Source organism: Nycticebus coucang, chromosome 4 (genome assembly GCF_027406575.1).
Source record: "Nycticebus coucang isolate mNycCou1 chromosome 4, mNycCou1.pri, whole genome shotgun sequence".
NCBI lineage: Eukaryota > Metazoa > Chordata > Mammalia > Primates > Lorisidae > Nycticebus > Nycticebus coucang.
Window position 1 is genome coordinate 52,487,708 of NC_069783.1, and position 17,478 is coordinate 52,505,185.

General features: G+C 35.1%; 1 protein-coding gene across 1 annotated transcript in view; it reads right to left on the reverse strand.

The window, feature by feature from the left end:
• The window catches only part of PSME4 (proteasome activator subunit 4), a 105,195-nt gene that overhangs the window by 37,744 nt on the left and 49,973 nt on the right, over nucleotides 1-17,478 (reverse strand). The window contains exons 18-27 of the mRNA XM_053589913.1: nucleotides 17,224-17,439; nucleotides 16,201-16,358; nucleotides 14,648-14,743; nucleotides 6,557-6,612; nucleotides 5,228-5,284; nucleotides 4,430-4,485; nucleotides 4,240-4,338; nucleotides 2,155-2,217; nucleotides 1,853-1,948; nucleotides 275-406 (exon numbers count right to left, since the gene is read on the reverse strand). Coding sequence (XP_053445888.1) covers nucleotides 275-406; nucleotides 1,853-1,948; nucleotides 2,155-2,217; nucleotides 4,240-4,338; nucleotides 4,430-4,485; nucleotides 5,228-5,284; nucleotides 6,557-6,612; nucleotides 14,648-14,743; nucleotides 16,201-16,358; nucleotides 17,224-17,439 — 1,029 coding nt within the window. The remainder of the gene's footprint in view (nucleotides 1-274; nucleotides 407-1,852; nucleotides 1,949-2,154; nucleotides 2,218-4,239; nucleotides 4,339-4,429; nucleotides 4,486-5,227; nucleotides 5,285-6,556; nucleotides 6,613-14,647; nucleotides 14,744-16,200; nucleotides 16,359-17,223; nucleotides 17,440-17,478) is intronic.

Consider the following 17,478-nt stretch of genomic DNA (forward strand, 5'->3'; position numbering starts at 1 on the left):
CCTCAGGGAAGCCTGCATCTTACACATTGATTACAGACATAATTAATAATAGTTAGGGAGAAAAAAAGAATATAACTATTTAAAAATGTACTGATGTCTTCAACTTACTTTGAAATACACAAAAAATAAGATTGGCAGATAACTAATAACATACTATAGCAAAATTTTAAATATAGATTCTGAATGGTGGATATATAGATGTTTCTTGTAGAATTCTTTCAACTTTTCTGTATGTTTGAAAAATTTCACTCTAAAACAGAAATATACTCTATACCTTGAACTGCTGTTGGGTGACATCTTGTCTATCAGGCCGTAAGAACTCCAAAACCAAGGGAATGATATCCCTGCAACAGAAGTTATATGCTCCCAATGCAGCAAAAAATGTTTGCTGAGCCTTATTTCTGACCTGCAGAAAGTATTATTAATGAAGGACTTTTATTAACAGTAGACGAAGTACAAAAGATTTCTAAATGAATTATCAAAAACAACAGATGATCATTTAAATGTTTTTCTAATTAACAGAAAAATGATTATCTTTCTATGAAAAGGAAAGCACATTATCACCAAGCACATCTGTGCTTTAGGTTGATGATGTTTCAAATACTTTTGATAAAGGAGAGAATGAATTATACCTATCCGATACGCATAACATGACTAAAAGTGATCAGCAGACTATTCAACTTTTTATTCTGAGTTATTCTGATAATCTGAGAGCCAGATTATCTTTTCTATTCATACAAGGAAAATTAAGAACTTTCCAGGAGGAACTTAAATAGGCAAAGAAATACAGAACAACTTAATCTTTCCAGTGCAAACCTTGAGTTAGCCCCACATATTCTGAACCCAAACAAAAGATTGAGTATAAATTTACAATCTAAAATCTACTTAATAACAGATAATAATTGATAATATAATAAAAGTAACACATTGTAAATATTCCCGATTCTTTGAAATATATATATATATATATTTGTGGTTTTTGGCCAGGGCTAGGTTTGAACCCACCACTCCGGCATATGGGACCGGTGTCTTACTCCTTGAGCCACAGGCGCCACCCTCTTTGAAATATTACTTGGGAAGAAATCTCTGGGTTAGAGATGAAGTATTCCTTATCTGAAATGCTTGAGACCAGTAAGTATTTGGGATATGGGGGAATTTTGGAGTATTTGCATTATATACTTACTGACTGAGCACCCCAAATCCAAAAATCCAAAATCTATAATGCATTTCCTTTGAGTTATGTTAGTGAGCAAAAAGTTTCATGTTTTGAAGCATTTTGGATTTTGGATTTTCAGATTTGGAATGCTCAACCTATACCTAATTAATATTATTTTACAAAGATAAAATAATTGGTTGTACATGAATTTCTTGCTTTCTCCAGTTCTCTGTGCTTGGAGATAATCTCTCGGTCTTATGCTATCTTAAAGGATAAACCCTACGCTTCACGTGATAGCAGCTTCCTAAAACCCAACGTCTACAAGGAAGTACGTGACCTTCGTAGACTGGACTTCAACATCACGCAGTACTGTGTTTCCCTTCACATGAAAAATTGGGAAGTAATTACAAATAGCAAAATTAAACATTATAAAAAATGACTAGCAAAATTAAACATTATAAAAAATGACTATTAGTTTGAATACATGTACATCTGCAAATTAAAAAGTTATTTTCTATGCCAGTATGAGTTAAAAGGGCCTAGCTTTTAGTTCTGGATCACTTACTTCCTAGTTGTGTGACCTACAGAAGAAAAGTATTTAAACTCTCTTGTTAAATGAGATATTTAGATTGTTTGTAATAAAACAGATGAGTGGGGATGAAGAAAGGAGAGGGCAGAGTGTTTGTTAAGGCTTACCTGACTATAAGAACTTGTAGATAAACGGAGAAGATCTCTGATCATATCTTGATGTATTTTTTTGTATTCACAACCCTCAACAGTTAGTGTTCGTAGCTAAGAAAACAAATAAATGAAACCTCAAAGTATTTACTGAAAGTTTATTTAGTTATGAAAAACACAAATAAATATTCATCTAGAAAACTGGCTTTTTTTTTTAAGAAAAGAAATTTTGCAGATTAACAAGGGTACAATTAGGTTACAATGTTTGCAATTGTTTGAAAACTGGTTTTTAAAGAGTCACCATGATTCAAGATACTTACCTCATGCTGCAACATTACTCTGTCAATCAACAGTGCTCTGATATGTTGTTTTTTCCCATGGAGCTGGAAAACAAAGTAGCAAACACCTCATATTTTCCCTACATGACTTCAACAACAGATTTCTCTAAATCCCTTAATGAGAAATTAGTTATAAAAAGACTTATAGTGAAATGACGAATGCTGGTGATATTTCATACATTCTAAACCCATTGGTCTTATATTTTAAAATATACTGTCTCAATTAATTTTATGGCTAATAGTAAAAACATCCCCCTTTAGAATGGCTCATCTAATCCTCTGTTTTTCCTTGATAGTTTATTTAATGGATCCATGCATGGGAGAACAGAGTTGAGTCCTTATTCAGTTAAATATTAAAAGTACAAACACAACCTTAGAAAATAGCTCAACTCTCTTATATTTACAAAATGGCTTTCAGGGGCTCGGCGCCCATAGCACAGTGGTTACAGCACCAGCCACATACACTGAAGTTGGCGGGTTCAAACCCGGCCTGGGCCTGCTAACCAATGATGACAATTGCAACCAAAAAAAAAAAAAAAAATAGCTGGGCATTGTGGCGGGCACCCATAGTCCCAGCTACTTGGGAGGCTGAGGCAAGAGAATCTCTTGAGCCCAAGAGTTGGAGGTTGCTGTGAGCTGTGACGCCATGGCACTCTACCAAGGGCGACATAATGAGACTCTGTCTCAAAAAAAAAATAAAATAAAATGGCTTTCAGGGTAACCATGTATATTTACTACAGCATATAATAACATAATTTATAGTCCTAAAAATTCTTAATTTAAGCTTTTTGCCCACATAATCTTCCACTTAGTCACAAAAGGCAGAAACCTGGGACTTAAAGATTGTTCCTCTTTCATGACTTATATCTCATTAGTCACCAACCCCCATAATTATACCTTTTTCAAAACATCTTATCTCCATTCCAGTGCCAATGATTTGATTCAGACTGTTTTTTTTTCACATGGAACTACAATAGTTTACCTGCCCTCCTTGCTTCCAGTATCAATCTTTTAGTACTTAATTCTCACAGCAGTAGCAAAGCTTTTCAATATTTAGTGACCTGAGTATTGATCTTTCTGCTACTCAAAGATCTATTTGAGAGCCTAGAATGACTGCCTCACTGTGGAATATAAAACTGAAGCACCTTCTCACAACAAATAAAACCACAAACAACCTAGTTTACCTCTTAGCACTCTTTCCTACAGTCACACTGTTCCCTAAAGCATGCCATTCCCTCTGTCTAAAGCATCTATCTTCTCTTGTTTAAACAAATAACACAACCTTTTTCAGTAAAATTTTCCTGTAAAAGAACACTGCTATGAACATTTCCTGTCTGTCTTAGGTACTGTTTCTTCTATGCTCCCAGAGAAGCTTAAACTGACTTCTACTGGAGCACGAATATAATATAAATTTTTCTCACCTCCACATAAAATACAATGCTTTAAATTCATGTCTGTAGACAGCCAGGTGTGGTGGCTCATGCCTGGAATCCCAGCCCTTGGGAGGCTGAGGCAGGTGGATTGCCTGAGCTCAGGAGTTCAAGACCAACTAGAGCAAGTGCAGAACCCTGTCTCTAAAAAATAGTCGGGCGCTGTGGCGAGTGCCTATAGTCCCAGCTACCTGGGATGTTGAAGCTAGAGAATCACTAGAGCCCAGGAGTATGAGGTTGCTATAAGCTAAGAGGCCACAGCCCTCTACCAAGGGTGACCAAGAGAGACTCTGTATCAAAAACAAACAAAAAAAATTCATGCCTATAGCCAATTCCTCCTATCTATTCATTATTTCAAGTCCTTAAAAGGCAGCTTGAATGCTACTGTCCAAATTCCCAATGAGTTTAGAGACTATCATGGGAAATGACAGAAGAATTTGCATAAGGAAAATATATTTTTTTTCCTACAACTAGTTTGATTTCTAACATGATGTTTTTAGCTTTTACAAAATATTTTAAAATCTTCTAGTTTTACTTACAGGGAAACTTCCATTGTATGATGAATAATCCCTAAGGCAAGAGATTATTACATATCTTTTTAGAAAATCAATTCAAACTTTTAGGTGAAAATACTGACCCGATTTTCCATTGATTTCTTTACTAAGTTAAAGCTTTTCCATCGAGAATCAAATTCATGCTTGTGAGATCCTTGGAATTGCAAAAGGTCTCCAATAATCTGTATCAAAGAATTTCAATTTTTATTTGGAAATCATCAAGCCAACCATGATCATATTAATAATTATGCAGCTATTAAATAACAATTATACCTTTATGATAAGGAACAATGACTTGGTATCATCTTCCGAATTATCGAGTATGTGGTCTAGAAGAAGAAAAAGGATTTGGGTTAAAATATTTTGAACTACTGTAAGAATCTAAAAGATCCATAGTTAAAGAACAAACAAATAAAAATCACTGCCCCAATATTCTCACCATTTAAAACAAAAAATGTAACAGCTATTGTATGCTATAGAATAAGATTCCTGCCAAGTGCGGTGGTTCACGCCTGTAATCCTTACACTCTGGAAGCCCAAGGCAGGTGGATTGCCTGAGTAAGAGTGAGACCCCATCTCAAAAATAGCAGGGCGTGTGGCGAGTGCCTATAGTCCCAGCTACTCAGGAGGCTGAGACAAGAGAATCACTTGAGCCCAAGAGTTTGAGATTGCTGTGAGCTATGATGCCACAGCACTCTACCGAGGGCAACAAAGTGAGACTCTTGTCTCAAAAAAAAGAAAATAGAATAAGATTCCTACTCTGGCAGGCCGAGGCTGGTGGACTGCTTGAGCTCATGAGTTTGAGACCAGCCTGAGCCAAGAGCGAGATCCTGTCTCTAAAAATATAGCTAGGCATCGTGGTAGGTGCCTGTAGTCCCAGCTACTCAGGAGGCTGAGGCAAGACAATCACTTATTGCTTGAGCCCAAGAGTATGAGGTTGCTGTGAGCTATAATGTCACAGCATTCTATTGGGGGTGACAAAGTGAGACTCTGTCTCCAAAAAAAAAAAGAGTGAGATTCCTAAATACTTTAATACAAATAAATTAAATGTATATATAATATAATACTTACTAAGAAGTTTCCTTATGACTCTAGCAATTGCTTCTCGGTGGTTCTCTCTGGATAGATCTATTTTTAAAGAAAATAAGAGAAAGCATTTTAGACATTGAATGTTTCTCAGACCCATTATATTTCTTATCAATAACTTATATGTCAGAAAGAGATAAAATATCCAGTAACAATACAAATGGATCTGCCTTTATCATAGTTGAATTAGTGACTAGGCATGATAGAGAATAACTTATGAAATCTCCACATTTAAAATGAACTGTTTAGAAAAAAAATTAAATTAAATTAAACTGAACTTGGTGGTGCCTGCAGCTCAGTGAGTAGGGCACCGGCCCCATATACCAAAGGTGGTGGGTTTAAACCCGGCCCTGGCCAAACTGCAACAAAAAAAAAAAAACTAGCTGGGAGTTGTGGCAGGCGCATGTGGTCCCAGCTACTCAGGAGGCTGAGGCAAGAGAATCGCCTAAACCCAAGAGCTGGAGGTTGCTGTGAGCTGTGACACCGCAGCACTCTAACAAGGGTGACAAAATGAAACTCTTGTCTCAAAAAATAAAATAAAATAAAAAAATAAAACGAACTCCTTAGAGCCTCAGAGGGTAGCTTGAGCCCAGGAGTTTGAGGCTACAATATCATGACACTGCACTCTAGCCTAGGCAACAGAGCAAGACCCTGTTCTCAAAATAAAAATTTAAAAAATATTTACTCATAAAACTTTATTGTGGAGGAAGGTTGGGGAGATGAGGACTGGGAGAGTAAAACTACCTTCACCAATATTTCAAAGGCTCTCGTTAGTAGAAACCACCAATGCATGGGTTCTCTAGTTATGGGTGACCCAAATCAAGCAAACAATTACACCTTAGCAATTAATGTATGTAACTAACTCTAACGTTAATCTAACAGGAAGTGTCCTGAATTTCTATTAATGTTAGATTCAGAACTAAATTAACACAATAAAATGTTTCACATAAACATTAATATTTAACTTACTATGACAGAAAGATAAAAGATCATTAGCTTATAAAATCATAACATTCCTATTTATATCAAGTATTTAATATAAGTCCTGAAAAATTGTAAACATAAATGAACATTACAAGACATGAAAGCCTACCTCTGCATATAGAAAGCATTCAAATATTGATTTACTGACCTAATTTTATCTTTTACTGGGTATTCTTTATACAGTTTTCCAGTTTACATGATTATATGTAATTAATATTCATTTTTTTGAGGCCAGGAAAATCATTAACTACAAAACCATTCCATTTTAACCCTTATAGCATAAGAGACCAAAAAGTCCACACAGATACACTCAGATTAGGTTTCACATACCATATTCAAGTCCAGTAAACAACTTGGTCTCTTCCAAGGACACCATACTTGGTACCCTGTATAAAAACAAGAATGCTTGCATTTATTAATAATACCAATACAAAAGCATTAAAGGGAAAAGTCTCATTGCTAGACTGTTTAAATCAAAATGAAGATAACACTCTCAAGAAAAACAGATTTCCCATCTTCAATTATTTATCCTTCTGAAGATTAATGCTATCTGTTTTGGTAAGAACCATATTATTTATCTTAAAGAAAATATCAATTTAGTGATTTCGGAAGAAAAATTCAACTCCCAAAGGAACATGATATTGAATATTTAAATTTAACAGATTAAATCAGCTGATAAACATTTATGTAAAGAAAAGTCAGCTTCCTAATGATACAGTAACGGATGAAACTCATAGTCTAAACTTACTGAAGCAGACACAGCAGACAAGCTTAGGTAATCATCACTTTGATTACCTAAGTGACCAATCAGAAGAGACCAATCAGACTTTTTGGTCTCTTAAACCCAGTCAAATGGATCTCTCCTAACATCTGCAGTAAAATGCCACTCCTTTTGAAGAAACTCTGATGTAAAAACATTTCATTTCCTAATTAAAGATCTGCTACAACAAATTATGTTACCACAACCACATCTAAGTAGTTAAGTTCATTAAAAGTTAAAAATCACTTTTTAGGTACGCAGGAACAGATTTTATAGAATAAGAATCTATATATCTGAAATCTAAATTTTCTTCAATGAAAAATATACCTCAATTTTTGACATTTTATTTCAATGTATGCAACCTGATTTATAACTTTTTTAAACAAAGAGATGAGTACTAAGAGGAAAAATATAGGCACAAGTACTAAGAAAACATGAGGTAAGCATACTTAATACAGGGACAATTAGTAAGTGGGAATTTTGTTAATACTTATCACTGATAAACTTTGTTAATAATTGTTTTATTTATTGCAAGTGCTAATTTTTAAATCAACATATCCCCAGCTCTACTGTATACCTCCCAAAGTAGTTGAATTAAATGGGTTATCTGTACCTTAACATTTGACAGTTAATGAATTTAAGTATTTATCTAAGTAATAGGTAACAACATTATAATTTCTAAAATGACAGTTATTTATGCCCATCACCATAATGCACCGCCTAGGAAAGCAAAAAATACCCTGTCAAGTTTTAAACTCAAGCCTACAAAGTGTAACTAAGGAATGTCTTTTTCACCAACTGACTTCAAAGTTCACTAATATTTTATAGTATAAAATGCTAACTTGCCTTTTCAGAGACTTTAAAGAATAAATTCTTCTTAAATTTTGGATTTCATTGTATAAAGCTTCGACCTTTGGCAACAGCTTTCAAACTTGAGCATCCCATATATTTGTACATGATCAAAAAGGATACATGTATCAAAAATCCAATTAGTAAAAAAAAATCAGATTCCTTCCTTTAAAATGAACTTCAAATCTCTATTGAAGGTAGGTTTCACTACCAAAAAGAAAAGGCCTGTGTTCAGAGAGTAGCAAGAATAACGCACAGGGGGTTATCAATCTCCCACCCCACTAGAGCATGGACCGGGCAGTGCTTGCCTCGGGCTGTCATGTGAGAATACTGTCTCCCCACTGCTATTACAAACACAGATAGCTTTCTAAAATAGAAATACAATTTTCACTATAGCCAGCCCATAACTATGCCATGTAATATTGAGTTAAGGATGAATTTTAATTATTTTCACATTGTACAAATAAGATTAAAAAAGCAATCACCATAGCAAACTATTCTCCATGATTTTTACAACATCAAAAAGCACTATCACTTGGGAATTTGAAGTAGTTTTGTTGTATGCATGTCTAGTCCTGGTAACTATAATCACATACAAAAACAAGTTCACCTAGGAGTCCTGTTACTAATTTCTTAAATCCAAGTGTCATTTTGAATTGCTTCTGCATCGGAAAATTCAAAGAAATGTTAATGCTTATCCTGACTACTTAAAAAAAAAAAAAAACCCATCCTGTACAAGATTTAAAATATTAAGTAAAATATTTAAATAAAAATGTCTTATCCTCTTCCTCTACTTTTAAAAACTGAATTAAACATATCTTCCATATCTTTTGTATATGACCCTTGAACAACACAGGTTTGAGCTGCACGGGTCCACTTATATGTAGATTTTTACCCCACCCAAACACAGTTCACAAATACAGTATTTGCAGGATGAAAAGCCTGCACATATGCTGGGCTGACTTTTTGTATAGATGGGCTCCACAGGGCTGACTGAAGGGCTTGAGTATACATGGATTTTGTTAGACACAGGTCTAATCCCTGGAGTATATGGAGGGATGACTGTAAATAGAAGCTATCTGGGTAGATACACGTTTTAGTTTTATTTCTTTTTATCCACCTCAAGTTCTTTCTATGCTTATTCATCTAAGATTCAGCTTTAATTTGACTTCTTTTAATAAACCATTAATTAAATTCCAATTGGATTGACATACCTTACCCTAAATGTTTTATTTCTCAGAAGTATAATTAAGTATTTCTAGTAAATATTTCTTTTGAACTTTAGGAGAATGATTTTCTAAATGAAATCTGGATCAATTACCTAAGTAAAACTACAATTCTCTTTGTGGCCACATTCTAGGTCTATGAGTGGCCAGACTGCATTCTCATATTTAAGACTGCTTTGGTAACTTTTAGTTATGCACATAATCTTAACTCAATAGGCTTAATGTGCCATCAACATTTGTTCTGATCAAATGTTATAACATTATCTATTTAAATCCAACAGTAAATCCCTTCCCCGCTCCATATGAAATTCATCCTATTCATTCACTGGTTCTTTTTACGAACAGTAATTATCACCTAACCCCAGGAACTCTGAAAAATAATTGCAACACACATATTGTAAAATAACACCATATGTAATAATAAAGTTAAATCAACTTCACAGCTCCTAGATAATCCCATGCCACATTATTTATAACAAAATGTGTTCACTCGATGGCAACTATGTTATCTGTACCACTAGATGGCAATCTCCTTTAAATTTGATTAGAGTCACACTATGAAAATGTCACTGGTGTAAAAGAGAGGACGGTAAAAAACAAAGAACTAATACCATAAAAACAAAATACATAATACAAATCATTTATACAGAAGGTAGCAAGATGAACTATCATGAAACAGCTGCAAACAATAATATAAAATTCCTCCTGTGTTTAAGTGAAAGAATATCCTACTTATACCAATAATCCTTCTCTTCTCAAATAAAAACAAACAAAAAAAGTATAAAACCAAGCCACTAATAGGTTTTTCTTTTCAAGGTACAAATGTTTCACAAGAGATAATTAGGCCTGTTTTTGTGGTCTATCAAATTGAATTGAATCCAATTCAATCCTATGTATCAATAATAGCTATAAACACAACAGAAAAGCTGGCTCTTACACCACCATGTGAGCAAAGAGAAATTTTATAAACTGCTAAATTTAAAATTAACTCTGAGAATAGGAACTATTTCCATGTCTGACATACAAGCTTTTAAAAATCAACGAAAACAGTCAGAAGGTGAAATAAGGAGAAAACAGGGTTACTCACCGTGGAGTAGTAACTGTTTCCTTTTCTGTGTGCAGCTCCCCCAGCAGAGCTGGGTAGTTTCCTGGAGGTGCCAAGAGAGGTTAGCTAGCCCTGCCCCTCATTGCATAAGCAATACATCCTTTCACATATCAATGAAACGGTCTCACTATTAGACCTTAAGTATGAATTTTTTGACTAAAAAGTTAGTAAAAACTGAGATCCTAACAATGATTTAACTAAGAATGATTCAACAGATCTATCAGGAAGGGGGGCAAAAAGTAAATTATTTGAGATGAAAATGATGACTCCTCTACCTTGAGTAACCCTGTTTTTTTTTTTTTTTAGATGTTAGTTTTTTGCATTCTGTAATAATTGGTTAGACCTAAAAGATTATATAGACAGTGGGCAGCAAAGTGAGAAATTAATGATGATTTTAGAATTAAAGCCAAGTGTCCAAAATTCCTGTTACCCTGGAAAGATACAATCCTACTTCCACCTCTATAAAGGTAGAAAATAACTATGAGTATAAGCTATACCCCAAGTAATTCTCTTCAAACATTAAAGTTTCCAACAGCAAAATAGGTTCTATTTTAAGATTAATTCAGCAACCTGTGATACCTAACAAAACTGTTAAAAATTCAAATTGTTTCAAATCATAGTGAACTAGAAAAATTTACCCTTAGTTACCCTTACGGACCTAATTATACCCATCCTTTAAACTATATAAAATGTAGAAGTACAAGATACTTAGGAACCTTAGACTGCTAAAGATCTAAAAGTACAATGTGGGTACCATTTGGTATATCACGTACTTTAATACTTGGGACTTAGCTTTTTATTTTTTGTCAGTCTCTAATCACATAGCACAGAAAATAGGTTTTCCCATCCAGTAGCCACTTCCCTGAACGATATTTTAAGACCATCCCATATACAAAATTAGGAACTCAGACTTTCTTACAGGAAAACTCAGAAGTACGTTAAGCTTCTAGTTTTTCATCACCACCACCACAATTCTCCAGAAGACAAATACTAATACATGCACATGGCAAAGTTAATATTGAGAAATCTGACCCCCCCAAAAAAGAATAGCAGCTACAGCATTTTACATAACTAAAATTCACTAAGTTTAAATTTTAAAAAATGATCTGAGTTGCTATGTGCTTTCAAAAACTGGTCTGGTAGTTCAGAAAATGCATACTGCCTCATAATACCACAGCCAATTGCTTGTCATGAAGAGAGACTTCCTTAGGCATTACACTAAAGCATATATCACAATGATGTGTCTCTTTACTCCCTTGTGCGTTTTCCCTATAGAGTAACTAACGTCCTAAATCAGTTTCCTTTTCCTCTAGTAGTTTTAAATTGATCTGCTTATAATCTCTGAATTTGCTACAAATATCCTTTTTTCCCACTAGGCACTGTGATTTCTTATCACGAACAATGGAACCATCAACTGAAATTATTTTATTAGTTTTTTAAAATCAGTTTAGATTGAAAAGATTTTAATTACTGATCTATATTAGAATAAGCAATTTAGAAATTTTAAAGGCAATTTTATGTTACTTTGGTAAGAATTTACCATCTGTAAAAAGAGTCAAAATGTTACACAGGAAATAAATGTAAAAAAGTGACACTTTCCCAAAATAAATTAAAATTGCAGATGAGGGTAATTCCAGATATAAACTGAAATAGATTCTAGTAAAAACTTAAAAAGTCAAAAGAAGACTTAATAAACTGCCTCTTTTGATAATTCAAAGGCAAAGAGCTACTCATTTATTTTTTGTCTTTTTATTTTTTTTGAGATGGGTTTTCACTATGTTGCCCAGATTGACCTTGAACTCCTGGGCTCAAGCAATCCTGTTGCCTCAGCCTCCCAAGAAGCAGAAACTGTACATAGGCTTGCAGCACCATGCTCAGCTATTCTTAATTCTATTTAATGTAATCATCTGCATAGCTATAAAGAACCATAAAAGTATGCTATGATTCAATGATAATTTTTTTTTTTTGAGACAGAGTCTCACTATGTTGCCATCAGTAGAGTACTGTGGCATCACAGCTCACAGCAACCTCAAACTCTTAGGCTCAAGCAATTCTCTTGCCTCCGCCTCCCAAGAAGCAGGGACTACAGGCACCCACCACGACACCCAGCCATTCGTTTTTGGTTGTGGTCATCATTGTTGTTTGGCAGGCCAGGGCTGGGTTTGAACCCGCCAGATCCAGTGCACGTGGCTGGAGCCCTAGCCACTGAGCTATAGGCGCTAAGCCTGATTTAATGATTTTTAAAAATTGAAGTTTTAATGTTTTCTTTCATTGTTATATATTATTAAATGTATATTGAAACATTTTATATTTTCACTTTAAATACATTTATTAATTTTTCACTCTAAGCGTGAAAATTCTAATACACAAAGCATTTCAGTCTAAAATTACTTTTCCTTTTCAATATTTCTAGGAAAAGCCTATAACAGATACCAGGATTAATTGTATGACTTTAAGGCATCATAATGTAGGCCAACAATTTGCCTATTTATATCCTATGGTATCCATAAAAGTTTTATAATATATTCTCTTCCTTACTAAAAATACATTTCATTATATAAAATTTACTTGGCTTTATAATAACTAAATATATGACACTTATCATGATGCACATTTATTTCAAAGAATAAAGACTTTGCTTCATGTTCCCTATTATAGACCACGTTGCATAAAAAGAGCTACATGAACTGCAAGAGAAATCTCTAAGCCTACTTAGGAGCACTGTTAAATTTTTTGCACTCAGTACTAAAAATGTAATAACACAGAAGATACAAGCTTTTGCTCTTAGATAAATTACTGGACTAAAGACCATGATTCTTTTTGTCAATACCTTCAGATGGAACTCAATTTACTGATGTGCTATATATTTTGGCAAGTACGAAACAGCTCTTTGCATGCCATAAAAGGGTCAAGTTCTTACTGTGTTATACACTGTTAAGATCACAGGGGGGAAATCCAAACAATTTCTGCAGACCTCTCACTTTAAAATATTATTTAAAATCAACCTCTTTTAACAGAAATGAATTTTGGTAGAAATACTGAACAAACTATAAAACTGATGAAAAATAAAAGTTGTTTTTAAAAAACTGAGCAAATTCTAGGCAGACTTCAAGCAGATTAACTTCCATGGTATGACCCTAATTCTCCTTTTTAAACCCAATAAACAACTAAAAAGTTCAATGGCTAAAGTCTATAAATGGGAATTATAGAAAAGTATGACTCTAAACAATGATTACACAAAAAATATAAAATATGGGAATGACAAGCAAGTCACATGTTTAAACCAATCCTTGAAGCTTTTAAAGATTTTTATTATAAAATCAGCAAATAATTCTCCCTTTTGTGTTTTTTGAGGGAAAAGGGAAGCTCCTTATTCATTTTATATGATTTTCATTAACTTGCTCAAAAAATGAGCTGTTTATCTTTAAAAAAATGATCTTAGTAATATACTGAAACTAGCATCTATAACTAGCATCTAACTTAAGCTAAAGTTATTACATGCTGCTCATTTTATTCTAACTCAATTTTTTCAGCTGAATTGGTAGCGCTGACAATGGATTCAAACTGAAATATACATTAAAAATAACAACACTATGAGGTGGGATCTCACCTAATGTGCACATTGTGAGGGTATATAACATGCTCCCTGGGTGAGGGGCTCTTCTACAAATGGAACTTTATCCTGGAAGTGAGAACAATGTAACCTAAATATTGTACCCTCATACTAATTTGAATAAAGTTTTTAAAAAAAATAACACTCTAAAAAGCACTTAAAATCAGTAAAGCAAATTGGTACATCTAAAAAGTTCAGAATCATAATAAACATTGAAGAACTAGTTATTAAGAAACACCTTGGTTTTTGTTCTATAAAATCCTAAATCAATATTTCCGGAAGACAAAGGAAAAAACCATTTTTCTTTCTTATTTAAAGAAGAATATTTATCTTAATTAATAATTAACTCAGTAAACTAACAGGATGTACTGTTAGTACATTAACATTCTAAAATGGACTAAAAGGGCAGCGCCTGTGGCTCACTGAGTAGGGCGCCGGCCCCATATACCGAGGGTGGCGGGTTCAAACCCGGCCCCGGACAAACTGCAACAAAAACACAGTTGGGCATTCTGGCGGGCACCTGTAGTCCCAGCTACTCAGGAGGCTGAGGCAAGAGAATTGCCTAAGCCCAGGAGTTGGAGGTTGCTGTGAGCTGTGATACTATAGCACTCTACTAAGAGCGATAAAGTGAGACTCTGTCTCTCAAAATAAATAAATAAATAAAATCTAAAGTTATTCTATCCAGGTATGATGCGAAAATCTGAACAAAGCCTTCAGAAAGTTTAGAGACCTAAACTGTGCCTCCGGTATTTTTGACCTCACAATGACAAATAAAAGTTAGTGATACAAAAACAACAGCAGTAAGAAAACAGCTTATTACTTGACTAAAACTTATATGCCAAATGGCAAAATAGTTACTTTTACTTACAAGTTAGTAACAGGCTCCCCTTTCAATGGAGGTAGAAGGTTTCCTGAGCCAATTAAACAGTTGTGCACTATAGTCAGACTCTGCAGAATATCATCTCTGGAAAAGATCAAGGACATTTCCATACTTTAGACTCCTACTTCGTATTTAACAAGTCTTCTGGAGTCTAATACAAACATGTTACCAAGTGGAGATATACAAAATTAAGACAAAGAAATAGCAAACCTCTTTACTTTACTAGTTTAATAGTAAACAGGAATTAAACAGTTATTCACTGCTAACAATAGACCTGCTTACATTTAAACAGGCTCTGAATAACATCCCAGGAAACAACAAACTGCCCCTCTGTGAAACAATTCTGACTTTAACCATGTCCATGCCAATCACTGCCACTAACACAAAGGGAAAATGGTGCTACAGAAGATTTTCCAGGGCTGGTGTGGTAGATTACACCCATAATCCTAGCACTCTGGCAGCCAATGCTGGAGGATCCCTGGCGCTCAGGAGTTCGAGACCAGCTTGACTAGCCTGAACAAGAGTTTAAAACAGAAAAATTAGCCAGCCACTGTGGTGAGCACCTAGCTACTCCAGAGGCTGAGGCAGGAGCATCACTTGAAACCAGAAGTCTGAGGTTACTGTGAGCGAGGCTGACACCATGCACTCTAACCTGGGCAACAGAGTGAGACTCGGCCACACATACACACACACAAAAGCACATAAACATACATCCAAACAAACAAACAAACATAAAACCGTCCCAGCTTATTCTATCTTTTTAAAAATGGAACTAATTAAGCATTTACTTCTAGAAGGCAGTTCAGAGTATTATACAGTGGCCATTAATCAGACTTTTTTCTCCAAGCCCATTCCTACTGAATATGCTTATTAAAGATTTCTAGTGTTTGACACATATTAATTTTTTTGCTATTGTTTTAGAAACTTTCAAACTAGAAAAGTGTAATGGTTTCAAATAACTATTACTTATTAAATACTTATGGGATGGAAGAAAAAATCTCAGAATTATTTCTCAAAATAGAATAAATATCAATAATGCAAATTTCTAAAAAGAAACAACCCAGTAAAATCTTAGTCTAGGAAAACAGGCATTTCCTTTCAAAGGAGGCATACCTACACAGATTTTTTCCAAAATATACACAAGTAAACTATGTATCTAACTAGATGGTACAAACAAACAAACAAACAAACAGGAAAAAAGAACCCAGAACTTTTCTATTTAAAATGTTTAAATGTTGCCAAATTTTCTGTTATAGTATAACATTACATTAAACGGTTTTCTAGGACCATTAATAGCAGATATTCATGACATATACTGAAAAAGAATACAGACTGCATATAAAAAGAGAAAGGGGCGGCGCCTGTGGCTCAAGGAGTAGGGCGCCAGTCCCATATGCCAGAGGTGGCGGGTTCAAACCTAGCCCTGGCCAAAAACCACCAAAAAAAAAAAATAAATAAAAAAAAAATAAAAAGAGAAAGGCACAAAAGATTTGTTCAGTCTGCACACAAATAATACTAATTGATTATAAAAGAAAACCAACCTAGACACTTCAAGTTCCCCATCCCCACAACGCTGAAGTTTGATGAGCTCAGGCTGAAGAAATGAGTCCAACAGATAGAAGGCAAAAGACACTTCTTCTGAAGAAGGGACATGCCACTGAATTCCCAGATTCCACAAGTCCCCAGGTTTGCCCCAGTCCTAGAAAAGAACAGCATCTATTCAGCAACTTGAGAAGTTAAACACACACACTTGAAAGATTTAAAAGGAAATGCACAAACAAGCCAAATCTAAGTCAACAAAAAATGGACACAAAACACAATATTGCCCCTTCATTATGCAGAGCTAGTTTCAGCTCCACGCAAAGTGTCAGAACAAGTTTCATACATTCCAATAATAGTTTTAATAACTTATTTTAAAAATAAACAAGTGACGGGCGGCGCCTGTGGCTCAGTGAGTAGGGCGCCGGCCCCATATGCCAAGGGTGGTGGGTTCAAACACAGCCCCGGCCAAACTGCAATAAAAAAATAGCCGGGCGTTGTGGCAGGCGCCTGTAGTCCCAGCTGCTCGGGAGGCTGAGGCAAGAGAATCGCGTAAGCCCAAGAATAGAGGTTGCTGTGAGCCATGTGACACCACAGCACTCTACTGAGGGCGGTACAGTGAGACTCTGTCTCTACAAAAAAAAAAATAAATAAATAAAGAAGTGACATCTTTATACACAAGAAAAGAAAATCACATTTTTTTTTTTTTGTAGACAGAGTCTCACTTTATGGCCCTCGGTAGAGTGCTGTGGCCTCACACAGCTCACATCAACCTCCAACTCCTGGGCTTAAGCGATTCTCTTGCCTCAGCCTCCCGAGTAGCTGGGACTACAGGCGCCCGCCACAACGCCCAGCTATTTTTTGGTCGCAGTTCAGCCGGGGCAGGGTTTGAACCCGCCACCCTTGGTATATGGGGCCGGCGCCTTACCGACTGAGCCACAGGCGCCGCCCCGAAAATCACATTTTTAATCCCTTAAAACAAGACCCAACATATCCTTGAATCATAAATTTTTGAAAATGCTTACCTTGATAGGAAAGTATTCGGAGGGAGGCTTGTCAAAACCACCTGGCACACTGCAGTATTCTGTAGGGTACATGAGTGTAGTAGAACGAAGAAGATGATGCAAAAGGTTACAAGACAGAGTGTAACCCTGCTTACAAGTTAAATGTAGGGTTCTTTGGAGAATCTTTACAAGCTGCTCCCTATACAGAAGCAACTTCTTTCCATCCACTCGAGTAATCTGAAATCAAGAGGGAATTAAGTTGAAAATATTTTTGTT